The following is a 25392-nucleotide window of genomic DNA, read 5'->3' as shown; positions in this document are numbered from 1 at the left end:
CCATTCGTGGAAACCGCTTTGAACATGGAACACAGCAAACCTCGTTAATTTGGAAAATCAGATAATTCGGACTCGTCCTTTGGTTTTGGCAGGAGTATGCATTATCTAATGCAGTGAAACAGATCTCGTTAATTCGGACGTATTTGGTGCACATCGGTTAATTCGGAGCTTGGCGAGCGCTGGAGTGCCGCAAATGCATGATGAAAAAGAGCAGAAATGGCGTTAGCGCATTGCTAGTCTGCATTGTCATAGTCATCAGTGGAAACCGCACGTGAATGACAGCAATGCCAGAACGCTTCGTGCCTATTTGTGCCATTAAAGCTTTTGTTCTTGCGTTTACCGCCACGCACAGCACCACATTGCCTGCATGCCTTCATGACTGCATAGTTGCCGTATATGATAGCGGCCGCTGTTTCGTCCGCAGCGGCTGCGGCAAACAGGGCTTTTGTTTTGGCTCTATATGTATGTTGGTCGCGTGCCTTCATAACTGTGTAGTCGCCATCCATGATTGCGCCGATTACGACCGCGGTTTCGTCCGCAGCTGAAGCAAACGGCAGTTTAGTTTTGACTTACTGCGTGCGTTGGCTGTATACCTTCAGCACCGCAAGGTCGCAGCGACTGCAGCTTCGTCCGCAGTGGTTGTGACAAGCAGTAGTTTCGTTCTGACAGGCTTTCGAGGAGGAAGAGCACCGGCTACATCGTGATGGATAGCGACCAGCTCACTAGCAAAAAAATAATTTGGATGTGCGCACGGTACTAAAAAGCCTGTCTCATATGAAGACTCTCACCGCGGCCGTGCTGTGAAGGAAGTCATAAGTTATGCCTTCGCCGCTGTGAGCGGCTAGTCAGCCACAAGATAAGTGCAGCTTTCGCACTGATTTTGTGCAAAATAGAAAATGATTGGTGCATTCATTTAGTAAATAAAAGCTTGTTGACATAGTAAGCATTTGTTTCTTGTTTTCTTGATACCTTCGATAATTTGACATTCTGTTAATTTGGGCATTTCTTTCGGTTCCGTGAAATCTGAATTAACGAGGTTTTACTGTATTGCCATGGACAAGTTCAAAGCAATGCCTATCAGTGCCATCTTCATGAGCCAGGCTCATCGAAAGTATTTAAGGGGTTATTAATTTTGTCTATTGAAAACTTAGTTTCACCACATTGCTTCATCTTCAGAATTGCGAAAAGCATACAGTCGTAGAGTGGACTAAGAATTTTCAATTAATCAGTGAGCTTTGTCAAGCTTCGGATTGTACACTGTATGCGAAAATGCTCTACATGAATGTAAAGTCAAAGAACATATGTCTAGCATACTTGGTAAGAACCTATTCAGCCACTTGAAAGATAAGCCTGTGGTAAAACGTAGGAAAACATGATGAAAGAAGTGAACGCACTTCATGACGATATACTAATGCCGAGAGAACGCCCAGCCGCGCGTGCGTGCGCGCGTGCGTGCGTGCGCGCGTGCGTGCGTGCGCGCGTGCGTGCGTGCGCGCGTGCGTGCGTGCGTGCGTGCGTGCGTGCGTGCGTGCGTGCGTGCGTGCGTGCGTGCGTGCGTGCGTGCGTGCGCGCGCGCGCGCGTGCGTGCGTGCGTGCGTGCGTGCGTGCGTGCGTGCGTGCGTGCGTGCGTGCGTGCGTGCGTGCGTGCGTGCGTGCGTGCGTGCGTGCGTGCGTGCGTGCGTGCGTGCGTGCGTGCGTGCGTGCGTGTGTACTTGTTTTACTTATACTCTACGTGTATTATTGAGACTTCCAGCATAACTACAATAAGCTTAAAAATTATGCGACATGTTTTAAGTATCATTACCTTCATCAGTGCTTTTGCTTTTGATGCACTATCTTGGTATGCATAATTGTGCACACAGCCTTTGAAGTGGGTATTTATGAGAATTTTGGATTACACATGCTTCTAAATATAAGCTGAATCTTCATTAGTGTCCATGGTGTATTGCACAATGCTGCCTGGAAGCTCCTTTCTCAGGTTAAAAGCTGCCTGCAAACAGTCTAAAAGCTGGTTCCAGGTGCCAAGCTCCGTAGTGCAGTCCTGTGCCATCAACTGATATGGGTTGTTGACACACAACAGACATGCCCTGTTCGTGTCTTATCAAGGCGCGCACAAAGTGCTGTGGCTTAATGCAGGCATGCGGGTTTGGTTCTTAAGTGGGCTCCATGTTATCTTATCGTTCACTTTGACCAGTTTCTAGCAAACATGCAGGTTGTTTTGCTTTGCCATCAAGCAGTGGAAGTGAGGATAAGGTGCTCTGGCCAGGAGTAAGCTTTGTGCGGTATAGCACTGGTGTGTCGCGAGATTTGTTATTGAGATAAGTGGCTGTAGTGCACGTAAGAACTTGAAAAGGGCGTCTACTTTCTCAGTATGGTCGGATAGCCCTTTAACACCCAAATCAATTCCGGAAAAACGTAACAAATTTCCCAAATATTTTTAAGAAGTATCTTTTGTCATTATTCTGAAAAGGTTACTTCTGGTTAGAATTAAGCACCAAAATTTCAAAAATAAAGAAATGCTGCTTTTGAGAGCAGCTTTCCCTGAATGCTAACTCTAACTCGTCTCTGGCAGTGGGAGCAGCACACCATCAAGCTGGACGAGTGTGACTCATCATTGGCAATACTGGTACACTCTCCCATGACGATTACAGCTTGAGATTGGGGATTCAAGGGTTAACATATGGTTTATTGCCTGTAAACAGCTTACCCTTATAGATCAGAACACGATAGTCTCGAGCCGGATAGGCTGAGTGCATACTCCGGAACCCAGTGACCGGCTGCTATCTTCCCGGAGCTGCCAAGGTGCGTTCGCGTGCATGTAGTGTGTGTTCAATGTGTAAATACGTCTGTGCCCGCAACATCCAAGTGCAGAACATAATCGGGGCGTCATTGCGTCATATATGGATGTGCAAATAACCAGTGAAAGCGAAGCAGATTGCAGAGCACCATTTGTGACGAACACGATGTACGTCGCTCGCCGGGCTGCTGTGGCATATTAAGCCGTGCATGTCCTCTTGTCTCTGTGTGTATCTGTGCGTGTCTCTGTGTATGCGTCTGTCTATGGTCCTCGATTACACAAAGGCCTGAGATGGGCTTCGTACAGCAGCTCTCGCCATAGAACTCCGCACCTGATTCACAAGTAAAGGCCGCGAAGGTGTTGCATTGCTGCAAAGTTCTGACGCTCATGACAATCGAACTCGTGTGTAACAGATTGAATTCCGTGCACTGGCGTTGGTGGTCACGAAATTTCGCAATACCATTCAGCAACTGTGTGAAAGCTGGTTTGTGTTGCTTATCATAACTACTGGCCAGAGGGCAAGAGTGGCGATGTTTATTAAAAATGTATGCATACATTGCATTGTACAGTAGATCCAACACGGTTGAACTAATGTTAATTCATTCTTCCGCCATCCTGAGACAAAAACGGACACATCCGGGCATCCGCGCACCTGCGCTACGCTTACCCGAACCTATGGCATGCTGCCTGTTTTCAAGGTGCGGGCTGTGAGATTTTTCCAGGCACTACAATGCGGTGGTAAAGTATATTGCGTACTGCAAGGCTTTTACTAGTTCATGACATATTGTCAGACGTGCAAATGAAAGTGGAATAGCCACAGAACCAATGTTTCTGCATGCAAAGGTAACGCTGACTTACCCGAACGATCCGCTCCGTCTGCAGACGTTGCGCTTGCCACAGCCATTCCAATTTGCAGCAGAATCTTGCCGAGAAGCTGAAGTTTAGCTAAAATTCACCATCCCGTCCTTCGTGAGAACTTCAAAGAAATGTCGGAGCGCAAACACTGAGTCTACCTGCGGTCACCTCGCTTGGCAACTCGGAGCCGTTGGAGCAGCAGGTGGCGCCACTTAATTTTTTTCTGTGTTCTGGTGTATAGGACTTTAAGTATATATCTCCCACGTGATTAAAAGTGTTTATTATGTATATATGAATGTACCTTCTCACATGATATTGTAGGGCTATTAGACATGTTTACTTCAGTGCAACGAGTGAAAAGAAAGTCTGCAATATAAAAGTTTAGTGCATTCATGAGCCCCCACTGTCGTTCTACTTTCTCCCTGCACATTGTCTTGCACTGAAAGCTTCAAGTTATATTGTGACCAGAAAATCGGCAAAGGTATTAAAGCTTGGAAGGTGCAAAGGAAAGGGTATTCCAACCATAGTGTTTTTGCTGTAAGATGTAAGATCTAAGATATTGTGCATTCTCTTAAGTTCTCTTAATTTCTTTCACTGGTCATGCTTGTCAGGTATTGCTCGCACTGTTAAAGGGAATGATTAACTTATAAGGGCTAGGAAATTGTGCACAGTCTGGAAATTATGGGCGGTCTAGTATCGTACACATAAAAATGCTTTAAGATTTCCATAGCCCTCATTTTTAATGATCCAACTGATATAAGGGACAACAGTGCGCACTTGTGCTTCTGTGTGCCTCGGACAGCAGGTCTTTTTGCACATGCTGAGAATTGACAGCCGTGAAGCTTTTTGTTTTGAATAGTGTCCTTGCTTTTTCTAAGGTGTATTGAGGGTTTCACACCAGAAGAGTGTTACATACCCTGCGTTCATGTCACAGGTTAGAGGCCCTGAGAAAGAGTGGTGAAGACTGGCAGAAACGGGTTGACAAAAGCAAGCAAGACATAACTACATCGGACATCGGTGCTTCATCACCAGTGTCAGTGCTTCGAAAAGATGCGGTACGCCATTTTCAACTGCTTATTGTGGGATATGATTACTTATTATGTGCCTTTTGTCAGCATCCACATTTCTATTCACTTAGACACATCACACAAGAAACAGTAATGAACAAAGAAATGTTTTACAGCACTATTGGCCACTTTGTGATGTTCCTTAGTCTAGTTCATATCCAATTAGCCTTTTTTACTAAGCATGAGCTTGCAGGTTTGATGCCTGGCTTTACCAGTTGCATTTTGATAAGAGAAAAATTGCAAAAATGCTCATGTACTGAAATTTTGGTGAACATTAAATACAATCCCAGATGGTCAAAATTAGATAACATTATTTTTATACCATCGAGGCTGTGGATTTCCCCAAGGACTTCAAAAAAAAACTTATTGGGCTGATGGCACCTCCATTTGACTAATTTTCTTCTTGCTATGTGCTGTTTTCAAGCAGAAGAAAAAGTTGTGCTTGCATAAATTGAAGCATTAGGTGAACAAGAACCCAACTCAAAACCCAATTCAAGCAACTTTCCAACAGAAATGTTAGATAAAACTGCAGGATATTCCTTTTCCTTTATTTTTCCGTTTCATGGTAGTCACAGCAATGCTTAGTCGACACTTTTGAAACAGTGCATTACCTTTCACTGAAAACCTGGCAGGAGCTGTGTTGAAGTGATAACAGTTAGCCATTGTACCAGGAAATTGTGCTGTTCACTGAATTTACCAAGAATGTCAAACCACCCACCTCTATACAGCTTTTGCAGAAAGAATGCCACTAGTAGCGAGAGTTATGCAGTCCTTGCTATGTTGAATTTAACTTGGTGCTAAATATTTGAGGGCAAGGGTGAGGGTTTGCCTCCCTCTATAGGGATTTAAAGCAGCACAAATGCAACACAAGTCTAACTAGACATCTTAAGTCAGCTATGCTCATGCCCCATTGGCTTTCTTTTGATAAAGGTGGTTAACATTGCAGACATTGAAAGAAGAGTCCATAAGGTTAGAATTCTTTCAGTGCTATTTGCATTCTTATGATACTTGGTATGAAAGTTTATTTCCATCTTGTAAGATTCAGATGGGGGGGTGGGGGGTGGCAGAAGAAAGGCTGTCAATTGGACAGCTTGACAAGTCCACCATCCCTCATTTGGGCAGAGGCAGCATCACCTTCTCTCATTCATTCAAAATATACACATGTATACCTCTTTTTTGTAGCACTTTCTGGTATGTGTTGGTAGCTAACCATTTTCCTTTGATGCCAACTTGGATTACTAAGTATTTGCCACTGGCTTTGTGCTGCTCTTCAATTAAACGCTTTGATGCCAAGTCGGGTTATTGGGTATGTGCCATTCTTCAATGACAAAAGAAAAAAAACCTTCAAAAGTTCTGTGTCGGTGGGCAGAATTGAACCAACATCATGTACATTGAGTCACTCTTGTCTGAATATGCAGGGGTGGGATTCCTGTGCCAATTGTGCCATTTTGATACAAATGCAGATTTCTGTGCCAAACACAGAGAATTTACCGAATTTGCACCATGTTGCACCAGAACGGCTTCGGCATGTGTGCTTGTGTGGCCATGAACAGAGAGTGGATTCGTTCTCTTAAAGAGTGCAGTCATTCACATTTCGCATACCATGCTACTGCGCCTTCCGCACAGTTTCTCATAGTTTTCGTGCTTATAACTATAGACTTTTCCGCGCTTTCGACAAGTGGGCGGCACGCATGCGGCCACTCTTGGCTGTTGTCGCTGCTGTGGGAAGGGCCAGGGCAACTGTATTTAGAGTGTACTAGAACGCGGTTGAGTGGGCCAAGTGGCGTGGTGATCCCTAGCTGAGGCACAAAACAACAAAACGTAGGCTGAAGGCACTGCATACAAACTAGGAATCAGGGAGGCCTGCTGCACAGAGTTCAACGTGCGGGCATCTCTGTCCCCAGGGCTGGTATAATGTAAATCTGTTCCAATCTGTTATGCCCATATCGGTCAGTTTTGCCCGAAAGGCAAAGCGTTCATTGCGATAGCAAATGAATAGACAGCTTATACGAATAAAGATAGCTTTATCGACTATATAAATTTGTAAACATTCGCTTACTAAGTTAACAAGTACGGTGTGACGCGTGCTACACCCGCCGTGGTTGCTCAGTGGCTATGGTGTTGGGCTGCTGAGCACGAGGTCGCGGGATCGAATCCCGGCCACGGCGGCCGCATTTCGATGGGGGCGAAATGCGAAAACACCCGTGTGCTTAGATTTAGGCGCACGTTAAAGAACCCCAGGTGGTCAAAATTTCCGGAGTCCTCCACTACGGCGTGCCTCATAATCAGAAAGTGGTTTTGGCATGTAAAACCCCAAATATTATTATTATTATTAGGTGTGACGCGTGCTCAAGCAAACATGAACATCTCATTTGATGACTGCGAAAACTTGCTGTTAAAATGCTGGAGTACGGAAGTGCAGCAGCAGCAGCAGCGAGAGAAGTGACCATCATGCTGCCTGGCTCAACGTGTGAAAACAGTGTGAAAACAGTGTGAAAACAGTGTGAAAACAGTGTGAAAACAGTGTGAAAACAGTGTGAAAACAGTGTGAAAACAGTGTGAAAACAGTGTGAAAACAGTGCACACGAAGCTATCAGCACTCTTGTCACTCATATCATATCATATCACTCTGTCCCTATTGCAAATCACTTTAGAAATAGTAGAACCCTTCCCTCCCCTCCCCCTGGTGCCTTGTGTGCTTCCTTTCCTCTTTCCTTCCTTGCATGCGTGAGATTTAGCCGCCATTGTCAGCTCACCCTCGCACGCTTTCATTTGAACATATGGCATGTGGTGACAATGTTATCGCCCCTGGACTTGATGCGGAACATTACTGAGATGATAGCAGAAATGCTCCTGGAATGTCCATATAATCGCTATAGCAATAGACAGTTATAGTATAGCGTACACTACACGCTTTGGTACTGCATGCGTTAGGCAGCGAACGTTTCTTAGCTTTAGTTCGTGTGCAAGGTCTTCCGATTTCTTGAATGTTTCTCTCATTAGGCTTTGAGTCGTTCGAAACGAGAAGTGATCTCGAAAACGAGAAGCACTCTTGAAAAATGGCTTGAGGCTAAGCGAAAAACATTTACAATCATTTGCTACGAACTAAATTAACTTTACAAAAGCAATGCCAAATTCAATTCGAAGTGGGCAGCTGGGACTGCAGCCATGTTTTATGTAAACTACACAAACCACACAGAGATGGTAATGCTAAATCTGAGAAATAGCTTGCGTACACTATACGCTATGGGTCATTTAGCATTCTGTACATGCGCAATGACGAGCAGCTATGTTATAGCGTATGCAGGGGTACAGCGTATGCGGAACTAAATCTATCTAGTCAAAACTGATTAGAGTAGTCCTACGTTATACCTTCCCAGGGTTGATTGCGGCTCTCTGGGTCTGTGGTGATGTATGCAGACCCAGAAATCTTAGGTTTATTGGACCACATAATTTGAGCACAATTTCCGCTATCATCATTAGTGTTGGCATGGCAATATATATAGTTCAACCGTAGTGCCACAAATGTTTCCAGCTTTACAGGAAAACATGTACCGTGCTGCCGCTCGACCTACTTTTCGATATTCTACTATGCTATAGCTACAAAGCATGCTTCTACTACATGCTTCGTGATAATGTATTCTGTGTTTAGTCATGGTTTTGAAGTGTGCTGCCATATCGTGTATTCCATTATTCCACCAAAATTCAGATTGGCCTGCTCCAAACTGCTACAAAACACAATTTTACTTGCTCCAAAAATTGCTTCAATATGACTTTGGGTAGTCCCACCCTTGAATATGTATTCAGCCATGCATTAACTTCATGGGGATGCTGCTACGTGGTGCAGTGTGTTCAGAGGGAAGTGCAAGAAAAGAGCCCGGTGATAGCAATACGGTGTGTGAAGTGAAACAAGACATAGCTTCAATGCTAATTACATTAACATCGCCAGTCATTCTGAAGTGGTTTCTGCGAAATCTTCTATGGCTTTCAGAAAATCATTGAGGTGCAGAAGTCCCCGTCGATTGGAGATCGTAAAAGCTGGCTAGAGTCCTCATCTGAGTCTTGGCGACAACGTGTCCAGGAGTCTGATGCCTCCCAGTTCACAGTAGCTGGGAAGATGGGCATCTCGGAGTCTGCAGCACAGCTGGCTGACCGCAAGAAGAAAACGCCCAAACAGGAGAAGTTTTCACCAGCTGCATGTAAGTACTACGCTTCTACAATGTGGTGTCATGGTGTAGAGGTATAAAAATTGCTACTCTGACCCACAGGCTTTCAGTCGTAATCTTGCGGTAAGCGTTTATGCTCCACTGTAGCTCGGCGGCTAGCAGTCTGCTGCATAGCCAGGGTTCATGGATGTGATTATAGGCCATGATGCAACATTCTCTTGAGCTTATATATCAAGATATTGCTGTGCATTAAAAAGAAAACCAAGGGGACAAAAATCAACCCGGGCCACTTAACTATAGCCCTCAAGTGCTTTTTGCAGGTTCCTGTGCAAGAAACTTACGCAACTTACTGATGTAAATGGCTTTAAGTTTTGTGGCAGAGCAATGATGCATACTTGAAGCTTTTACAGCGAAGCTGTATACCTCTACTGTCCAAGGAAATTGTTGTGTTGTCGGCGTGGTAAGCAAAAAACTTCCCATACGTGGGCTGATCCTAGAGATAGTGCAATGCCGGGCCGACCCGCAGCGGAGGTGAAGCAGGCGTTTAGCACTCCCCGTTCGTGGGCTGATCCTGAAGTTAGTGCAATGCCGGGCCGACCCGCAGTGGAGGTGAAGCAGGCGTTAAGCACTCCCTATACAAGGGCCGATCCTGAAGTTAGTGCAATGCCGGGCAGACCCACGGCGGAGGTGAAGCAGGCGCTAAGCACTCCCGATACGTGGGCCATCCCCGAAGCTAGTGCAGTGCCGGGCTGACCCGTGGCAGAAATGAAGCAGGCAATAAGCACTTCCCATATGTGGGCTGATCCCGAAGATAGTACAATGCCGGGCCGACTTGTGGCGGAGGTGCAGTTCGCCACTAAGGGGCCCACATACAGTTTTTCTGGTCATCCTTCTTCAGAGTGGAAGGCCACTGAGTTTTTTTTACTTTTGTCGCTGGACAACTTGTCAAGCAGCAACTTGCATGAAAATATTTGCTTATGGGTAAACTACCTACTTGTAAAATGCTTTGTACAAGCAGGCCTCTGTACAAAATTATCCATTCTAGGTTCACAGGCATAGTATATCACTTTTGTTGTTGCCAGACTGCAGATTTATTGCAGACGGGTATCTACCATTCTTGGGAACTAGACTGTTGTTTCTTGATAAAGAAATGGTTGAAATGTAGCGAGCAATATTATCAAGGGGGCATACGGTAGCGCGATTAAAAGACGGGACAAAAGAAGACACATAGACACACACAGCAGTTCTGACATACACATAGCGCTGTGTGTGTCCCTATGTGTCTTCCTTTGTCCCGTCTTTTAATCGCGCTACCGTACTCCCCTTGAAGATGCATTACCAACAAGCCCACATTGCAACCCTCGTGATCAGCAATGTTAGTCTGCATCATTTGCATTTGGCTGTGACACTTCACCAAGGTGGACACACTTTGACAACTTCTTCAATACATGTACTATTTTACCCATTGTAGACAAGGAGAAAATAGTATTGAATGTTTTCTGTTGACTTTTTCTTTTGGCTGCATCTGATAATTTTCTCTTCCAGCATCCAAAGCAGAAGTTCTTCGTCGGATTCACCAGCAAGGGACGCCAGTATTGCCAGCAATATTTAAGAGCAAGTCTATGCCAAATGCAGCTGAAGGTGAGCCAGAATTTACATGTTTAGAATGTTTCGTTGCTAATGTGAAACATTTTTTATCGTTTTGATTACACATAAATGCTTTCTTGTACAACAAACTCTGTAGTCAAATAATTGACTGCATATAAAACACAAATCTTTTTCTGAGATAACCCCTGGGCTGATTTTAATGACACTTGTTTTACTTGAGAAGGTTAAATTTTTGTTTAGGTCTTAAATTGTTTACGCAAGTAGCTGAAAATCGGCAAGTTTGAAAGAAATAGCACGAAGTTGACAAATCGGGAACTGTGCATCAAGAACCAATATTGCAGTTGTGTAAACAGCATCCGTCGGAACATCGAAGGTGGACAAATTTGTTATTAGTTCATATTGTCACATGGTAGTGATGGTGAAGAAGGCAGCCAAACTGGGAATGACGAAACTAGCGTGTTATTGGGTGAACTTGTGCCCTCAAAAACAGGTTACACTCCAAGAACGGCGGCAGCGGAGAACACCATTGGCAATTGGTGAAAATCTGATCAGCGGGTCAATCACGTCAGCTTTTATACATGAGTCGTCGAATGTTCCAGAGTAATCGCTGGGACCTGCGTGTCTTCTACAAAGTTCTACACTATTCACTTCGCGCTTACATGCAAATCACATTATACAAGGTTCAGTAACAGACAGCGGATGGAACCATTGATAACATTCCAGACACTTCCGATACATGCAGGCTCGTCGTGCGCTGCGTGATAAAATTTGTTCGGCAGTGACAAGCGGTCATCCGGAAAAGATAAGCAAGTACACATGTCAATATCTTCCTTGAATTTGTTACAATATTTATGAGCATTTTGCAAAAGTCCTACTTGCATATTAGTGGTGTATTTAAGAACCACGTGTAATACATAATTTCATCCGCTTTAGATATACTATTAGGTGGTCTTCAGCAGTGTAGCTTTTTGGGCTTGTTGGTGCATGATTTGAATAGCTATCAATAATACGCAGAGGATGAGGCAGTAAAAAGCAGACACATATGAACAGTACAAGCCCTAACTTACTACAAATTTTATTTTTCACATACAGTGAAACCTCGTGAAACTGTAGTTGGCCGGAGCTCGGCAAAAGTACACACTAAATGGGAGTACTGGGGGGATATTCTGTAAGAGTCCCACTAGAGGTCTGTCCATTTCGGCTGCTGCTGATTGGCTAGGGCTGCTCGTCTCCTCCTCTCGTCTACAGCTGTATCCAATCAGAAGCAGCTGAAAGGGTCCACTAGGTGGAGTCTTACAGAATACCCCCCTTGCTTAATCAAAATAGCTGGAGATCACCCACTTACCTGTCAAAAATGGAACTACGAGAGAGTGCGATGAAAGGGTAGAAAACATGCAGCATTTATTTACTTCACGCGACAAGTCTTATTTTTGTTTGGTGTCGTGGCGGCCTAGCAATGACGATGGCGGCCTCAAACTCGCTTAAGCTACGAGCCAGCTTTTATGCCAGCCCCCTCTTCTTGGAAACACCTGCATGAGGCTGACGTAACGTGCAGCATCTGCCACTGTCAGGCCTGAATTGCCTATACTTTCGCTGTCCGTGTTCTCATCACTGTCATTAGGCAACACTTCAGCAATAACAGAGGCAACGATTGCGAAAAATCGAACCTTGTAACGGACGTATTTTCATGGTCGCAGCAGCACTGCCGAGCAACTTCTTTGCATCCCAACTCGGTGTTAGCACCGACGTCTTCATGCCAAGTTCAATAGCATGAACGATGTCTAATGTTTCTTCTATGCTTAGCACCCAGTTTTTGTCCTAGCTTGCACAGTGCCACAACACAGGCCACAACGTCCTCCAACTCTGGCACGGCACCGAAATGATGTTTATGTTGATATGGCTTCATCCTTCCAAGCGCCCGCTGTGTTTGCGCTTGGAAGCCATTCCGATCTCTGAGGCTCGTTGTTCTGCTGGGCCACTGTACTGCCGTGATTTCATGACGCAAAATGGAAACACTATTGTGCAAAAAAAGACGTGAGGCGTGCAGACAGGACACAAGAGTAGAGAAGTCTACTATCAACTGAAGGGAGCACTGAGGCGAAAAAAGAAAGAAGACACAAAACTCATCTGTGCAAGCTCAGAAATCTTATCACCACGTGTCAGTCGGGTACATGTGCCGGTCTACGTGCGAGAACTGTTAAAGCACTTAATCTCTTCCTTATGTAAAGTAATCGAAGGCTGACTCACGCACGCACTTCCACCAGTATAGATATGCCATGCCCCTACCATAAGATGTGTACCTTCATTCTTGTGCCTGTGCAATATCGCGCGTTCTTCTAACTCTGGCGTGCAGTTACAATCTTGGCAATGTAGGGAAAGATTAGAAGGCGATCCACCAGTTAACGACCTTTTATGTTCCATTAGCCTTTGATTGATACACTGCCCCGTTCAGGTAGGAGCCCCTGAGCTAAACCTTCCTCTGAAAGCAAAATCTCAGCAACAGCTAGTACATACACTTATTGGTTATTAAAAGCATATGCTGTCTCTTCATGTATGTCCATACTCTTGTATTTCCATAAAGGTCTCTGAATGGCCTATAAGCAGAGTAGTCTTAATGATTCGTTACTGTATGCTGACTTGAAATTTCTGTCTTATAAAACTGTTTTCTTTAATTTGAAATCCACTTGTTTCCTTGCTTGGCATTTATATAAGTTTTAAGGTGATCTTGTTCACATGCAGAGCTATCCCGCCTGAAAGCCGAAGAGGAAGAAAGACCACGCATTCTGATCCCAAAAGCTGACAATGAAACATTTACTTCGTTCTTTGAAAGCGTTCTCCCATCATCCAAAGATGACAAGGTTGACATCAGCGAAGCGGCTTTTGATGCCATTGTATCTGACAATGTCAAGTAAGACAATGTATATATGTATTTTCTTGAACTTGGTCGGAATATTTGTTTGATATCTGTGATATGTAAAGTTACTATGTTGTCAGAGCAATGTGGCATGAATGAAGGTAACCTTCTGTTGGATGCGACTATTAACTCTTGGCTGTAGTTTCACCAAGTGATGACTAGACCTGTACACGTCGCAGAACTAAAAGTAACCTATTACAATCACTTCATTCGAAAGTATAAATGAGTACATTGACCAATTCCCCACGAAAGTAACTGACCAATTACTAAAATATAATCAATTACTTTGACTTATCTCCCAGCCTTCAATAACATTGCAGAAATACAGCAGAGTGTGATGTACTGGCTCTTTCATTGCATCTTCTGCACCCATTCATGTTGTTAGCCTTCAAAAACAATTACTTTAGAAAATTCCTTTAGAATCATTCCTTGTTTTCTTGCGAAGATGTCGACAGTGACATTTAAAACTCCCTCAAATGTGTTCGCTGGAGGGAAGGGCGATGCTGCTAGGTACGAGTGTGTTGCACACAAGTTTGGGGTTAATCAGTGCTATGATGCTCACATCTAGGAGCACATCATTGTTGCTACAGCTCAGGGAAGGGGCTCCTGGTATGGCCAATGAAAAGCGGAAAAAAGTCGGTAAATTTCCTGGCAATAGGTGTCCGAAGTAACCATCACTCGAGCCATGCCAGTGTTAGTTCGATTCATTGGCCAACATCTTGTGTAGCGCTAAGATGAGGAGGCAACTACTGAGTGCCTGTGCTTGCTTGTTTGAATGTAGAAGAGAGAGACATACTTATTTCCATATCACAAAATACAGGTGAACAAACATTTGTCGCACCTGTAGCCAAAGGCTAGTTGAAGGTACAATAAACAATACACAGGTAAAAACCTAGCATAGTAGCAGTATGTAACACAAAGACAGTAACATATGTCATAACACTGGAAGAGATAAGAATGGTATACAGAATAGTGTCTATTGCGATTAATTAACAGTAACACCTGTTACGTAAATTACAACATAAGCAAAAAGACTAAAGTAAGCATACTGTGCACAGTAGGAAAAGCAGTTTATAATTCGAGCTTATAATGTTCTTAAAGAGCATACCATAATGCATAATTCATTTTTATAATGTTAGCACAATATACTAGATGTCTCCAGATGACCTCCATATGACCACAGTATTAGCTCAATTGATTATTGGCTCAGTGCAATGCGAATCGATAATGACATGTATGAATTATTGTGTTGCTAACAAGGTTAAGTAGTATTGTTGGAGAGCCCTTTAAACGTTTGAGGAATTAATGATTCCCTCTGGCAGTTTATTCCAAATTTTGATGCTTGTAAATTCTAGGTGTTCACCATATACATTATTACATGGTGCAAAATTAAAATGTCCTGCAGTAGCACTTCTGGTCTCACATGAAGAATAAAATATGGAAGCGTTAAAAGGGTGGTTGTATCTCATCACCCTATAAACGCACATTGATATGCTCTGTTCGTGTAGTAAATCAAATGGTAGTATGTGGTACTGGTTGAACAATGGGGCCATGTGCTCGGAATGTTTAGGGTGCGACATCATTCTAATCGCTCGTTTTTAAAGTTTCCTATTTGGATTTAACATGGTTTTATATGACCAGCCTCAAGAGTCTATACAGTGCCTTAAATGACTTTCTATGAAAGCAAAGTACATAAGGCGTAAAACTTGGACGTCGAAGTGCTCGTGAGCTTGAATTAAGCTGTAGCACCCTGATGCTAACTTAGAACAAACACTGTTTAGGCGATTTTCCCACTGCAAGTGTTTATCAAAGATCACCCCGAGATACTTGAATGAACTAGTTTGTTCGAGTATGACATTATTTATCGTTAGGTTTAAATGTGGTGGTATCTGCAATATTGAAGCGAGACTGCAATACCACATATTTGGTTTTCTTTGTGTTAACTTGTTTCCTAAGAACCAGTCTGAAATTTTGTTTAGCTCCATGTTTATGCATTTACTGAGTTTGACATCATCCGCCATAATAACATGTGTCGTTGGCAAACATGAGTACTTCTGCAGAGTCAGTTATTTGTTGTAAGTCATTAAAAAAAAGAAAGGGGCCGAAAACAGAACCCTGTGGAGCACCAGTACAAATATTTTGTTTAGAAGATGTAATATTATTAATTCTCATGACCTGAGAACGATCATTCACATAACTTGGAAGCAAATCAAATACTTTACTGTAAAACGCATAATGCTTAAGTTTGTCTAATAAAATGATATGATCGACAATGTCTCATGCTTTCTTTAAATCAAGAAAAATAACACCAACTAGCTTACTGTATTGCAATGCCATGTTTATTTTCTGCGATAAAGTCATAACAGCAGTAGCCGTTGAGTATCGAGGTCTAGAACCATGTTGCTGATTACAAATGATGTATTTATCTGGAAATGCTTTTATCTGTGCTTATATAATTTGCTCGAAAATATTTATAATATTTAGAATAGATATTGGCCTGCAGTTTGAAGGGTCAGACGGATCACCTTCCTTGTGAATAGGGATTACTTTAGAAGTTTTTAAAGAAGTTGGATACTTTGCTTGTTTCATAGAATGCACCTGCGAGACTGGTGCATGGAACGGCGATGGGCCTTCCTCTGGTAGTTCCCGCCAAATTAATATGCTCAAAGCTGGGTTGCCTGTTTCAGCTTGTCTTGTCAATTAAGTACTTGGTTACAGAAGAAATTAAATGAATTACAATGCACATTACTGAGTAACAAAAGTAATTGGATCAATTACAACAGTACAAAAATATTTAATTGATTACAAGTTAGTACTTACATGTAACTAATTATGTACATGTCTGGTGATGACAGGGGACATTATGGCATTTTTTTTTGTAATTCAGGTGCATGTTGCATAAAGCATTCAAAGGTCTGACATTCATTCTTTGTGTATGTTATCTGTAGGCTTGGCCAGAGGAAACAGATCAGTGTTCGCAGGAAAAGGCAGACCAAAGGCAACCCACTGAAGAAACTGGCTTCTCGTACAGACATCCAGACAGAGTACGTTGAAGTACGCACAGATGTTGCCGAGAAGGAGCTGAAACGAATGAACATTGAAAAGTGTAAGTACTCTGTTGAGAAATAGGAAAGAAAATAATAGAGAAAATAATGCTGAAAACTTGCACGAAAGCCAATGTCTGGTTTGTTTGTCATTGTACATGAAACATTCTGTAGTTTTGAAGTTTCACACATCTCACATAGGTCCTCCTTAAATTAAATTGCTGTGCTTGTTAACGTTGTATTGATTTGGACTGTGCTTGTGCCGGTTCATGTTTTGCATTTGTTCTCCCATGCTGAAGACCTTAGGTTGTCCTTCGTTGCATCAATAGTTGGAAAACCAGTCACCTTTAATTCTTGGATGTGCTCATCAATGTCTTCTGAACAGTGAAAGCTGTTCATACCTGATGTTTCTGTGCATAAGTAAATTGTTCTGCTTTGAAACTTTCCTGAAAGTATGTTCTCCAGATGACAAACAGGTTTGGACTTGTGAAGTGTGTAGAGCACCTGGCCGTAGTCATTTAGTTGTTATGGAGAGCCCATGGTTTTGAATTGAATTGCAGCCCGTAATGTAAGTGTCAGTAACATAATGTTCCCAACTCTGTACTGTTGGTTGTAAGGAGTTCTGAGAAAGCTGGAAATGCCGTCATAAGCACATTACACAGCAGCACTTATGGCCAAGGGTGTTAAGTTGCTGCATGGGAAAAAAAAAAAGCTACTCGAGGCTTTGTGGAAAGTGAGACCGCGGCATTCATTCTTGTGAAGTGTGTCCTGAGATGAGGATAAGTACTAAGAAAGTGCGCTTCTAGATATGGTGAGAATTTGGTATGTAAAATGCCAAGTGTTAGGCTGTTACTGCTATGTATGTATCTGAAATTTTTGCAGAGCATCACTTATTGGACAATCTCTTTGTGATGCCAATTTATATCTGATTTGACTAGATTCATTTTGGGGCCATTTTAAAATTTTGATATTTCTTGTGCCCACTCTAAAAACTGAGCTTTTCCTTTTGCGCAGTGGCCAAGACTTCAGATTTGGCCCTCTCAGCTTTGGCAGGGCTGGCCAGCACAGAAGACTTTCGTCGAGTGCAGCTCAAGAAGTCTGATGACACAAATTCATTGCTTCCCAACCGTGACCTCATTCTGATTCAGGTCAAAGGTCGGCGTCATGTGCAGACGCGCTTGGTTGAGCCTTCTGTCTCCTCCCTCAACCATGGTGATGTCTTTGTGCTTGTGACACCCACTACTGTGTATTGCTGGATTGGTCGCCACAGCAATGTCATTGAAAGGGCAAAGGTTAGTGATCAAAACTTTCTGCTGGACTAGTTGGTACATACTTAAGAATGGCATGGCACAAAGTACACTGGCATAAAGTGATGGGACGAGTGCCAACTTCCAAATGATTTGTTCAGGAAAACTTACGCCAAAGTAAAAACATCAGGCATAGGCATATACAGACAGCGTTCAGCACAAACTGAAACCAAGAACGACCAAGCTGTTTAGTGATCTTTCTCCATCCAGTAAAAGTGGTGCATGTGCCCAACCTCTGTGTGCTACTTTTATGTGGCAGTGGAACTTGTGTTTTATTTCGCAAACACTTTCAATTTGCTCTCCAAACTTCAGTGGCACTCGTACAGGAGTGTCCCAGCAATCGCTGCAGTGGTTGCTATGCCGAGAGCCACTTATTAAAGGTCCTGAATATTAAGTCACTCTGAAGTGTGTTGCAGCTCCTTATTGGTATCGAAGGCAATTTCAGTGCTTCAAGATATGTCTTTATAAAAAACAGCTTAAAAACTGTTTTAAACTTCTGATAAGCATTATATACAAGTGTGACGAAGCCACAGCAGATGGTCAGAATTGCAGCGAGTGATTTTTATGTTGTAGCATACTGGAACCCTGTGCAGTTGTAGGTATGCAGTATTTTTTTGCAAGATTGCACATAATTGCATAAGTGCGCTCTGTTAGTGGTTAAAATGGCTATTCAATCTGTATGGCTGCAAGTGTTAAAACTTGTGCAAACCTGGGCATTTGAAAGTATCAGCAGGGTCCTTCAATACCTTTAATCTGGTCACGGAACTTCCGTGTAATGCTATGGGAGAGCTTCATATAGCGCCCGCAGTGGACGCACTACAGTGATGGCGCAAGTAGAAGGTAGACTGGAACAGCCACCGAACAGACTCCACGGTGTTATGTGCGTATGCTCGCTACTGCGCAAGGGTTGGATGCAGGCATTGGCGTGTGAACGTTGTCGACGCAACGTGGAAATCGCCGCCTTGTTTCTGTACAGCGCTCAGAATCCTAAACGTGAATAATTTTGAAACAAAATGCCTTGTTTCATTTCCACGTTCATCTGCGTTCGCAGCAGTGGCTTAATACGCAATTCAAATTGTACACGTGGACTACTCCATCGTTAGAAACCGACTAGAGAGCAAGTTCACTTCGCACTTTTATGTAATTGTGAAAAAATAACCTGCATTGAAACTAACAAAGCTAACCAGCTGATTAATCACTGATTAATCTAATTACTATCACTAAAATCACTAAATTAATCACTAATTACTAAACAAATGACCAAATTACTAAATGTATCACTGATTATTACTAATTATCAACTAATTACCAACTAATTACTGAATAATTAAGCAACCCAGTTCATTAACTAACCAAACAAATAAGTAAGTACTAAACTAAATACAGTAAAAGCTCGTTAATTCAAACCGCAAGGGGAAGCCGCTTCAGTTCAAATTAACAAAAGTTCGAACTAACGAAAGTGAAGGAGAATAACAGTACCGTGATTTGGAAGCAGTAGGGCATGTCAGAAATTTAATGCATGAAAAAGTCCGTGATCGTAGTCTGCTTTTTTTTCTTGAAGGCGACAGCTATCACTTTTCGCTCTAATGAGTGAATGTGGCGGAAGGCTTCCTCTTTGCCTTCTTCAAAACTGAAGAAGAGACGAGCAGTATTCAATTCAGCCATGACCTCCCCAGCAGAGGGCCGCACTGGCGCTTCGTCTTCCTGCTCCTTTTCGTCACTGGCAGCGACAGGTTCAGCGCTTCTGACCTGAGAAATTATGTCCTCATCTGTAAGCGCACCACACACCACTGCACTCTCATCCTCGTCGACATAATCAGCAAAGGAGATGTCATTCAAAACGTCTGCCATGGGAGCGGTAACGCCATCTTCGAGCGCAGGTGGCTGGTTTCCTCCTTGTAGCGCTTGCGCGCCGAAGCTGCAGTGGCGATAGCAATTTGCTATCGTAACCGCAGTTACTTGCTCCCAAGCATGTACAAGCATGTGTAGCGCGCTTAGGAGCGGCACCTGATAATTATTACACAAAATAATTTGCTTCAACAGATGGCGCCGGTAAAATGATTAAAAATTTTTAATGATGCCTTGGTCCATGGGCTGCAGTGCCGCTGTAGTGTTAGGTGGAAGGAAGGCTAGCTCAATGGCCTTCGTCTCAACGTCAACCTTATGAGGCGAACAGTTGTCAACGAGCAGGAGGACTTTCCGACCACAACGCTCAAACTTATTGTCCATCTTCGCTAGCCACTGTCCGAACAGTTCCTCCGTCATCCATGTCTTTCTGTTGGCCGCGTAGTCCACTGGGAGGGACCGGATGTTTTTGAAGCAACGTGCACTTTTAGATTTGCTGATCACTAAAAGCAGCAGCTTTTCAGTTCCTGCCATGTTCGCTGCAACCAATACAGTTATTCTCTCCTTGCTTCTTTTCCCTCCAGTGCACTTGTCGCCTTTATGTGTGATTGTTTTGGAAGGCAGCAATTTGAAAAATAAAGCAGTTTCGTCCGCATTAAATATGTCCTGCGGAGAGTACTTCATGTGGCCTCTCAATACCTCGGAATGCCAAGCTTCACACGTTTCAACGTTTACGGCCTTTGCTTCTCCTGACACAGCACGGAAAACAAGGTTGTAACGCTCGTGGAAACGGTGCAGCCACCCATCTGAAGCAGCAAAGTCGCTGTAACCCAGCTGCAGTGCGAAGTCCGCTGCCTTCGCCAGTATCACAGGGCCGCTCAGTGGAATATCCTGAGCGCGCATGTCCTTTATCCAAAGCAGTAGCGCTTTCTCAAGGTCGGGATACTTTGCGGGCCACCGCCTCTTCCTTTCATTGGCAACTTCTGCCGCCAAGGCATCTTCAATAGCTCTCTTATTCTTTATGCAAGTAGATAGCGTGCTTTTCGGTATTGCATGCTTCTTCGCAATTTCTTGCTTAGACAAGAGTCCGGCGTCCACTTCCCACAGGATATCACTCTTTTCTTGCAGTGTTTTGGCACTGCAAGAAATGGCATCTGCGGGCAGATGCCATTTTCAAGTTGTCGCAGCTCTGGGTCTGACTGTGCCACACCACCGATGTCCACCGAAACGAATGTTAGCCGAGGCTTAAAACCATCACCAAGAATCGCGACGGCCGGTACATCCTAAGCTGAAAACAGACGTGCACAACCTATGAAGACTGCCGAGACAGACGCTGAACATGTGAAGGTGGCGAAGGCCCCGATTCATCGGTTCTTCATTGCAAGCGCAGGTGCGACGCACTTGATTCGCTGTGTTTTGGTGCTTGCCGCGGCATATGCCGCACAACATTAGCAGCTACACGAGATTTGCAAAGCCTCCAATATTTGCGACGGGCAAGAGGACTCGGAGGTCAACGTAGAACAGAGAGGAGGCAGCCGCCGCTGCCTTCTGGCGGACCCCGCGCTGGTTAAATTTTTCCCGATTTCGCCTTCTCTCGCCGTTCTCTCAGTTTCGGAGGCAACGCAGCCTTGTGCGTAGGCAGTAGGCGCGTTTCTCTGGCCGTGTGCCAGGCGTCAAGCCGCCAGCACGGTGGCGCGTAGTTTGAATTATCCGTAGCGGAACCTTCTTGCATTCGAATTGACAGGCTTTTTTATACATGGACTTCTGTGGAGCTTGGCCGGGCCAAACCTTACAGTTCGAATTATTGAAGTTCGAATTAATGAGCTCTCACTGTAGCAAATTGCAAAACTTGTCACTGATTATTACTAAACTAATTATTAATAATTGCTAAATTAACAGAGCTAACCACCCCATGAACTAACCATCCAAATATGTAATTACTAAACTAATTATCAAAGTAATAACTAAGCAACCTAATTTAATTATCCAACAACTACATTAACTAAACTCAATAACTAAAATAACAAAACTCAACCTGCAAACTAATTACATAATGACTAATACACCAACTAAGCTAACTAAATAAGCTAACCAACCGATTAACCAAGTTATCTAAGTGAAACAACAAAATTCACTAGTGACCTAGCTAACTATAAGCAAATATCCTTAACTTACCCACCGATCTGCTATTAACTACCACACTGATCTAGCTAACCAAATATAAGTGACTTGTCCAACTAACTAGACAAAGCGCAAATAGAGACAGCCGAACGAAGCCATTTGTGCAAGGAAGGCTACTAGGGGAAAGGTGGGATGACTTCAATTGTAGAACGGTACTGTGTATAATTTAAACACAAACATATCGCACATTAAACTTTGCCAAAACTTCCTATTGCATGTTCGCCCTACAAACATGCTGAAATAAATGTGGCAGAGATGCCTTTCCTCATGAAAGATCTGCTTGATCGTGCAGCCCAGCCATGTGGCATGACATTGTTCACATTCTACTTACGCCAGTGCCTCTGGTGCCACCTTCTGTCCCTATATGAAACTCTCTGGGAAGTTTCATGACCAGATGAAAAGTATTGAAGGACCCTAGCTTCGACTTTTTTTAGCTCATTGCTCAATTTCATGTCGGTGTTGTCAATGGTAGCGTCTTCAAAGGAGACCTTGCGCATGCACGATTTAAAGTGCTCTTTGAGCATGCCAGAAGGTGCTTCCATTGAGGGAAGCGCAAGTAACACTGCATTCAGTTCCACCAATGGGCAGCTAGATAACTGTTTGTTCCCTTCAACAGCACCAGATGGGTGTTGCCCTCCATGCATAACGGGTGATGGAATAGACCAACAATACCCGCAATATCGTAGAAGTGGTAGTGTGTTCCCCTTATGTCGGCGCATGCAGGACATGCATGCTGAGGTTAGAGGGTTTCAAGAGATAGATTACATCTGCTTTAAAAAACGACCAAGTGAAGTGGATGCACAGTCAATGCTATGCTTAATAAAGGGACAATGAGACATCCACCCAAATGTAGCTAAGTGCTATGAAGGAAACTCATACGGGTTCCTTGAAAGAAAAGCCTCAGTCTTCTCCTCGTGGGTTTCTGCTGAACTATTACACCAATACTATGCTTAGTTGCCTCGTGGCAGTCTCATTCAGTCAGGCAGTCCCATTGTGCCCAGTCACCAGAGACGAGGAGCACATTTGGTGCTCTAGGTTGTGAGTGAAAGTGCCTAACCCGCGCCACAGCTAGCTAACACTTAAACATTCACGTTACACACTCGCAACCATCCTGTGAAGCCTTTTGCGCATCTTTCAGAAATGGTGTGTATGCAATGGTAGCACAGAAGAATGGGATTGCAAAGCATGAAAATGAAATACTTCAAAATTCTTTCACACTTTTTACCTAGAATAAAGCATAAATTATATGATGCCTGAAAACCTATGATAGTTTTCTTTAGCTGTACCTCCTAACTATCAACAGGCAACTGATGTGGCCCAAAGTATACAGTCCAAGAAGGACCTGCTCTTCAAAGGGACCTCAGAGGTCAAGATCATAGACGACGAAAAAGAGGACAACTCTAAAGAGGCCCAAGCTTTCTTCAAGCTGCTTGGAGGTACTGCTGATGACTGCAACCCCGCTGGCGATCCTGGTGAAGACTTGGTGAGGCCAAAGTAGTTTTATGACCAATGCTCAGCAAATGAATTTTGACTTCTTGAAGCTTACAGGGCTCAGATATGAAGCCTTTGACCTTTCCTTCTTTCACATCTGCTGGCCTGCCTTTAAGTATTTAGTGACAAATCTATTTACAAGGCCTATCGTCATAGAGGAGGCACAGTTTGTATTCTTTTTCTAGATACTGAAGTGCAAGGAATTGAAACTTGTCGAGTAAGCAGTGTAACAAGTATCGGTGAAATAATTTCAACTTCTAAAGAAGAGATGCAGCGATTTTCCACGGTTTTATTTAGGCTCAGCTAGGTGCGCGATTAGACAAATTCAAAGCTTTTTGCCCATCATCTACTTTTGAGTGTCACCACTGCACACGAAAATAATCAATTACTATTCTCCTGTCACCTTGGCTTTTTCAGTGGTTTGAAGCGGCTGTTGTCGACACCAACATGGTGTACACTGTGGAAGGAGATGCTCTAGTTCCGTACGACAAATACTGGGGCATGCAGCCACGAGTTGAAATGCTCCAGCCTGACAGGGCAAGTACCACCTAATGCCGCATGTGGTTCATAGGAAACATACCTTTTCACGTATCTTGAGCATCTTTGCTTCAGCAAGGCCACTACAGTGAACACAGCTCTAAGAAATGAAGTAACGAATGAGTTGTGTTATCCTTTAGGGAACATTGCAAATTAGAGCTTATCTTTATTATAGTGTAGGTAATTAGTTGGTGTGGGTGTGCAAATAAATTTTTGAATACGAATCGAATATGAATACTTCGAATATCGAATCATATCATTTAATGATGCGTACATGCATTTAAACACAAGTTTGGTTATATTAACATCTCGGAACATCAAAATTACATTGTCAGTGGTAAAAGATTAGAGTAGTAAGCTGTTATACTAAAAGTGTGTATTTTGCTCATGTTAACTAAAAATATTGAGTAACTTCCCGGGCAGTCTGTTCTTGTCAGCCTGCTTCTTAATCTACATAATCAAATGCTTGTAAACTTGGAAACATTTGACCCTGTGCCATCGGTCACTCATTGAATTTGCTGTCAACAATAAGCTCGGATTGACCCTGCAAAAGAGTGCTCCCTCGCTTTCCGCAAACCCGCGCCCCTTGTTACTGAGAGGCTGGCTTTTCCGCAAAGCCACGACATCCAGTAGCCAAGCGTGCTTTGCAGGTGAAATTTCGCCAGCAGCACGAAATTATTTTGAGCACATAATTTAGATCACACACTCTTATATTAGATTGAAGCAAACGCTAAGAACCATGTTTGCTCTCACACAGCCATCAATATATTTGATTTCTTTCTAATATTTGTATCCAACTGAATATTCACAAATTTTCGAATACCTAGTTTTCAAAGCAAATATGAATATTACAAATATAATATTGCATAATATTATGCTTACGACACCTCAAGCATGCATAGCGAGAATATCCACCATATCAGGTTTCTTCTGTTGACTTTTGTCATTCTTGTCATCCAGGCTTACGTGTTCAACTTTGGCAGTGAAGTCTACGTGTGGCTCGGAAAGCTTGTCCCCAGTGAAATGCGAGACCTCTCTGTCAGACTGGCTGAAGAGCAATGCAAGGCAGGCTTTAATTACTCAGACTGTGACATCAACCCACTCTTTCCAAGAGCTGGTAAGGCTTGTTTGGGGTATTATGCCCACTGTTTGTAGTGTAAGATGTAAAGTTTGGCATGTGAAGGTTTCATGTCGACTCAATACCTGAATTTACTGAATGTGCATTAATCAATTTATGTGTCTATTATTATTAGCACGGTATTGCCACAAATCGCCACTGAGATGTACATGTAGGCCACCTCATATGAATTTCCTTGGGTTAAAGCACATTTGACATTATAATTGATACATGAATCATACATACCGTATTTACTCAGTTTCTCACGCGTCCTCAATTGTAACGCGCACCTGTTTGCCATGAACTAAAAAAAGTCCTTTACAGTGCTGCGCCCCTCATTCTTTCATACAGAAAAACGTTCTCTTATTTGGAAAAAACAAAATATTTACTTCCAACATTCTGAAGTTAGAATAAATTGAATAAGTCAGTTTCACCCAAAAGGCGAAGCATCGATTACGATAGC

At 43.2% G+C, this 25392-nt stretch overlaps 1 protein-coding gene across 9 annotated transcripts in view; it reads left to right on the top strand.

The window, feature by feature from the left end:
• Svil (Supervillin) overlaps positions 1-25392 on the top strand; it is a 360495-nt gene that overhangs the window by 289287 nt on the left and 45816 nt on the right. For all 9 annotated transcript variants that reach the window (XM_075680927.1, XM_075680923.1, XM_075680924.1 and 6 more), the window contains 9 exons: positions 4587-4707; positions 8711-8918; positions 10431-10526; positions 13233-13401; positions 16356-16513; positions 17466-17743; positions 23088-23267; positions 23693-23812; positions 24773-24929. In XM_075680927.1, coding sequence (XP_075537042.1) covers positions 4587-4707; positions 8711-8918; positions 10431-10526; positions 13233-13401; positions 16356-16513; positions 17466-17743; positions 23088-23267; positions 23693-23812; positions 24773-24929 — 1487 coding nt within the window. The remainder of the gene's footprint in view (positions 1-4586; positions 4708-8710; positions 8919-10430; positions 10527-13232; positions 13402-16355; positions 16514-17465; positions 17744-23087; positions 23268-23692; positions 23813-24772; positions 24930-25392) is intronic.

The sequence above is a fragment of the Dermacentor variabilis genome, chromosome 2, assembly GCF_050947875.1.
Source record: "Dermacentor variabilis isolate Ectoservices chromosome 2, ASM5094787v1, whole genome shotgun sequence".
NCBI classification, from domain to species: domain Eukaryota; kingdom Metazoa; phylum Arthropoda; class Arachnida; order Ixodida; family Ixodidae; genus Dermacentor; species Dermacentor variabilis.
This window is presented reverse-complemented; position numbering and strand designations above follow the sequence as displayed.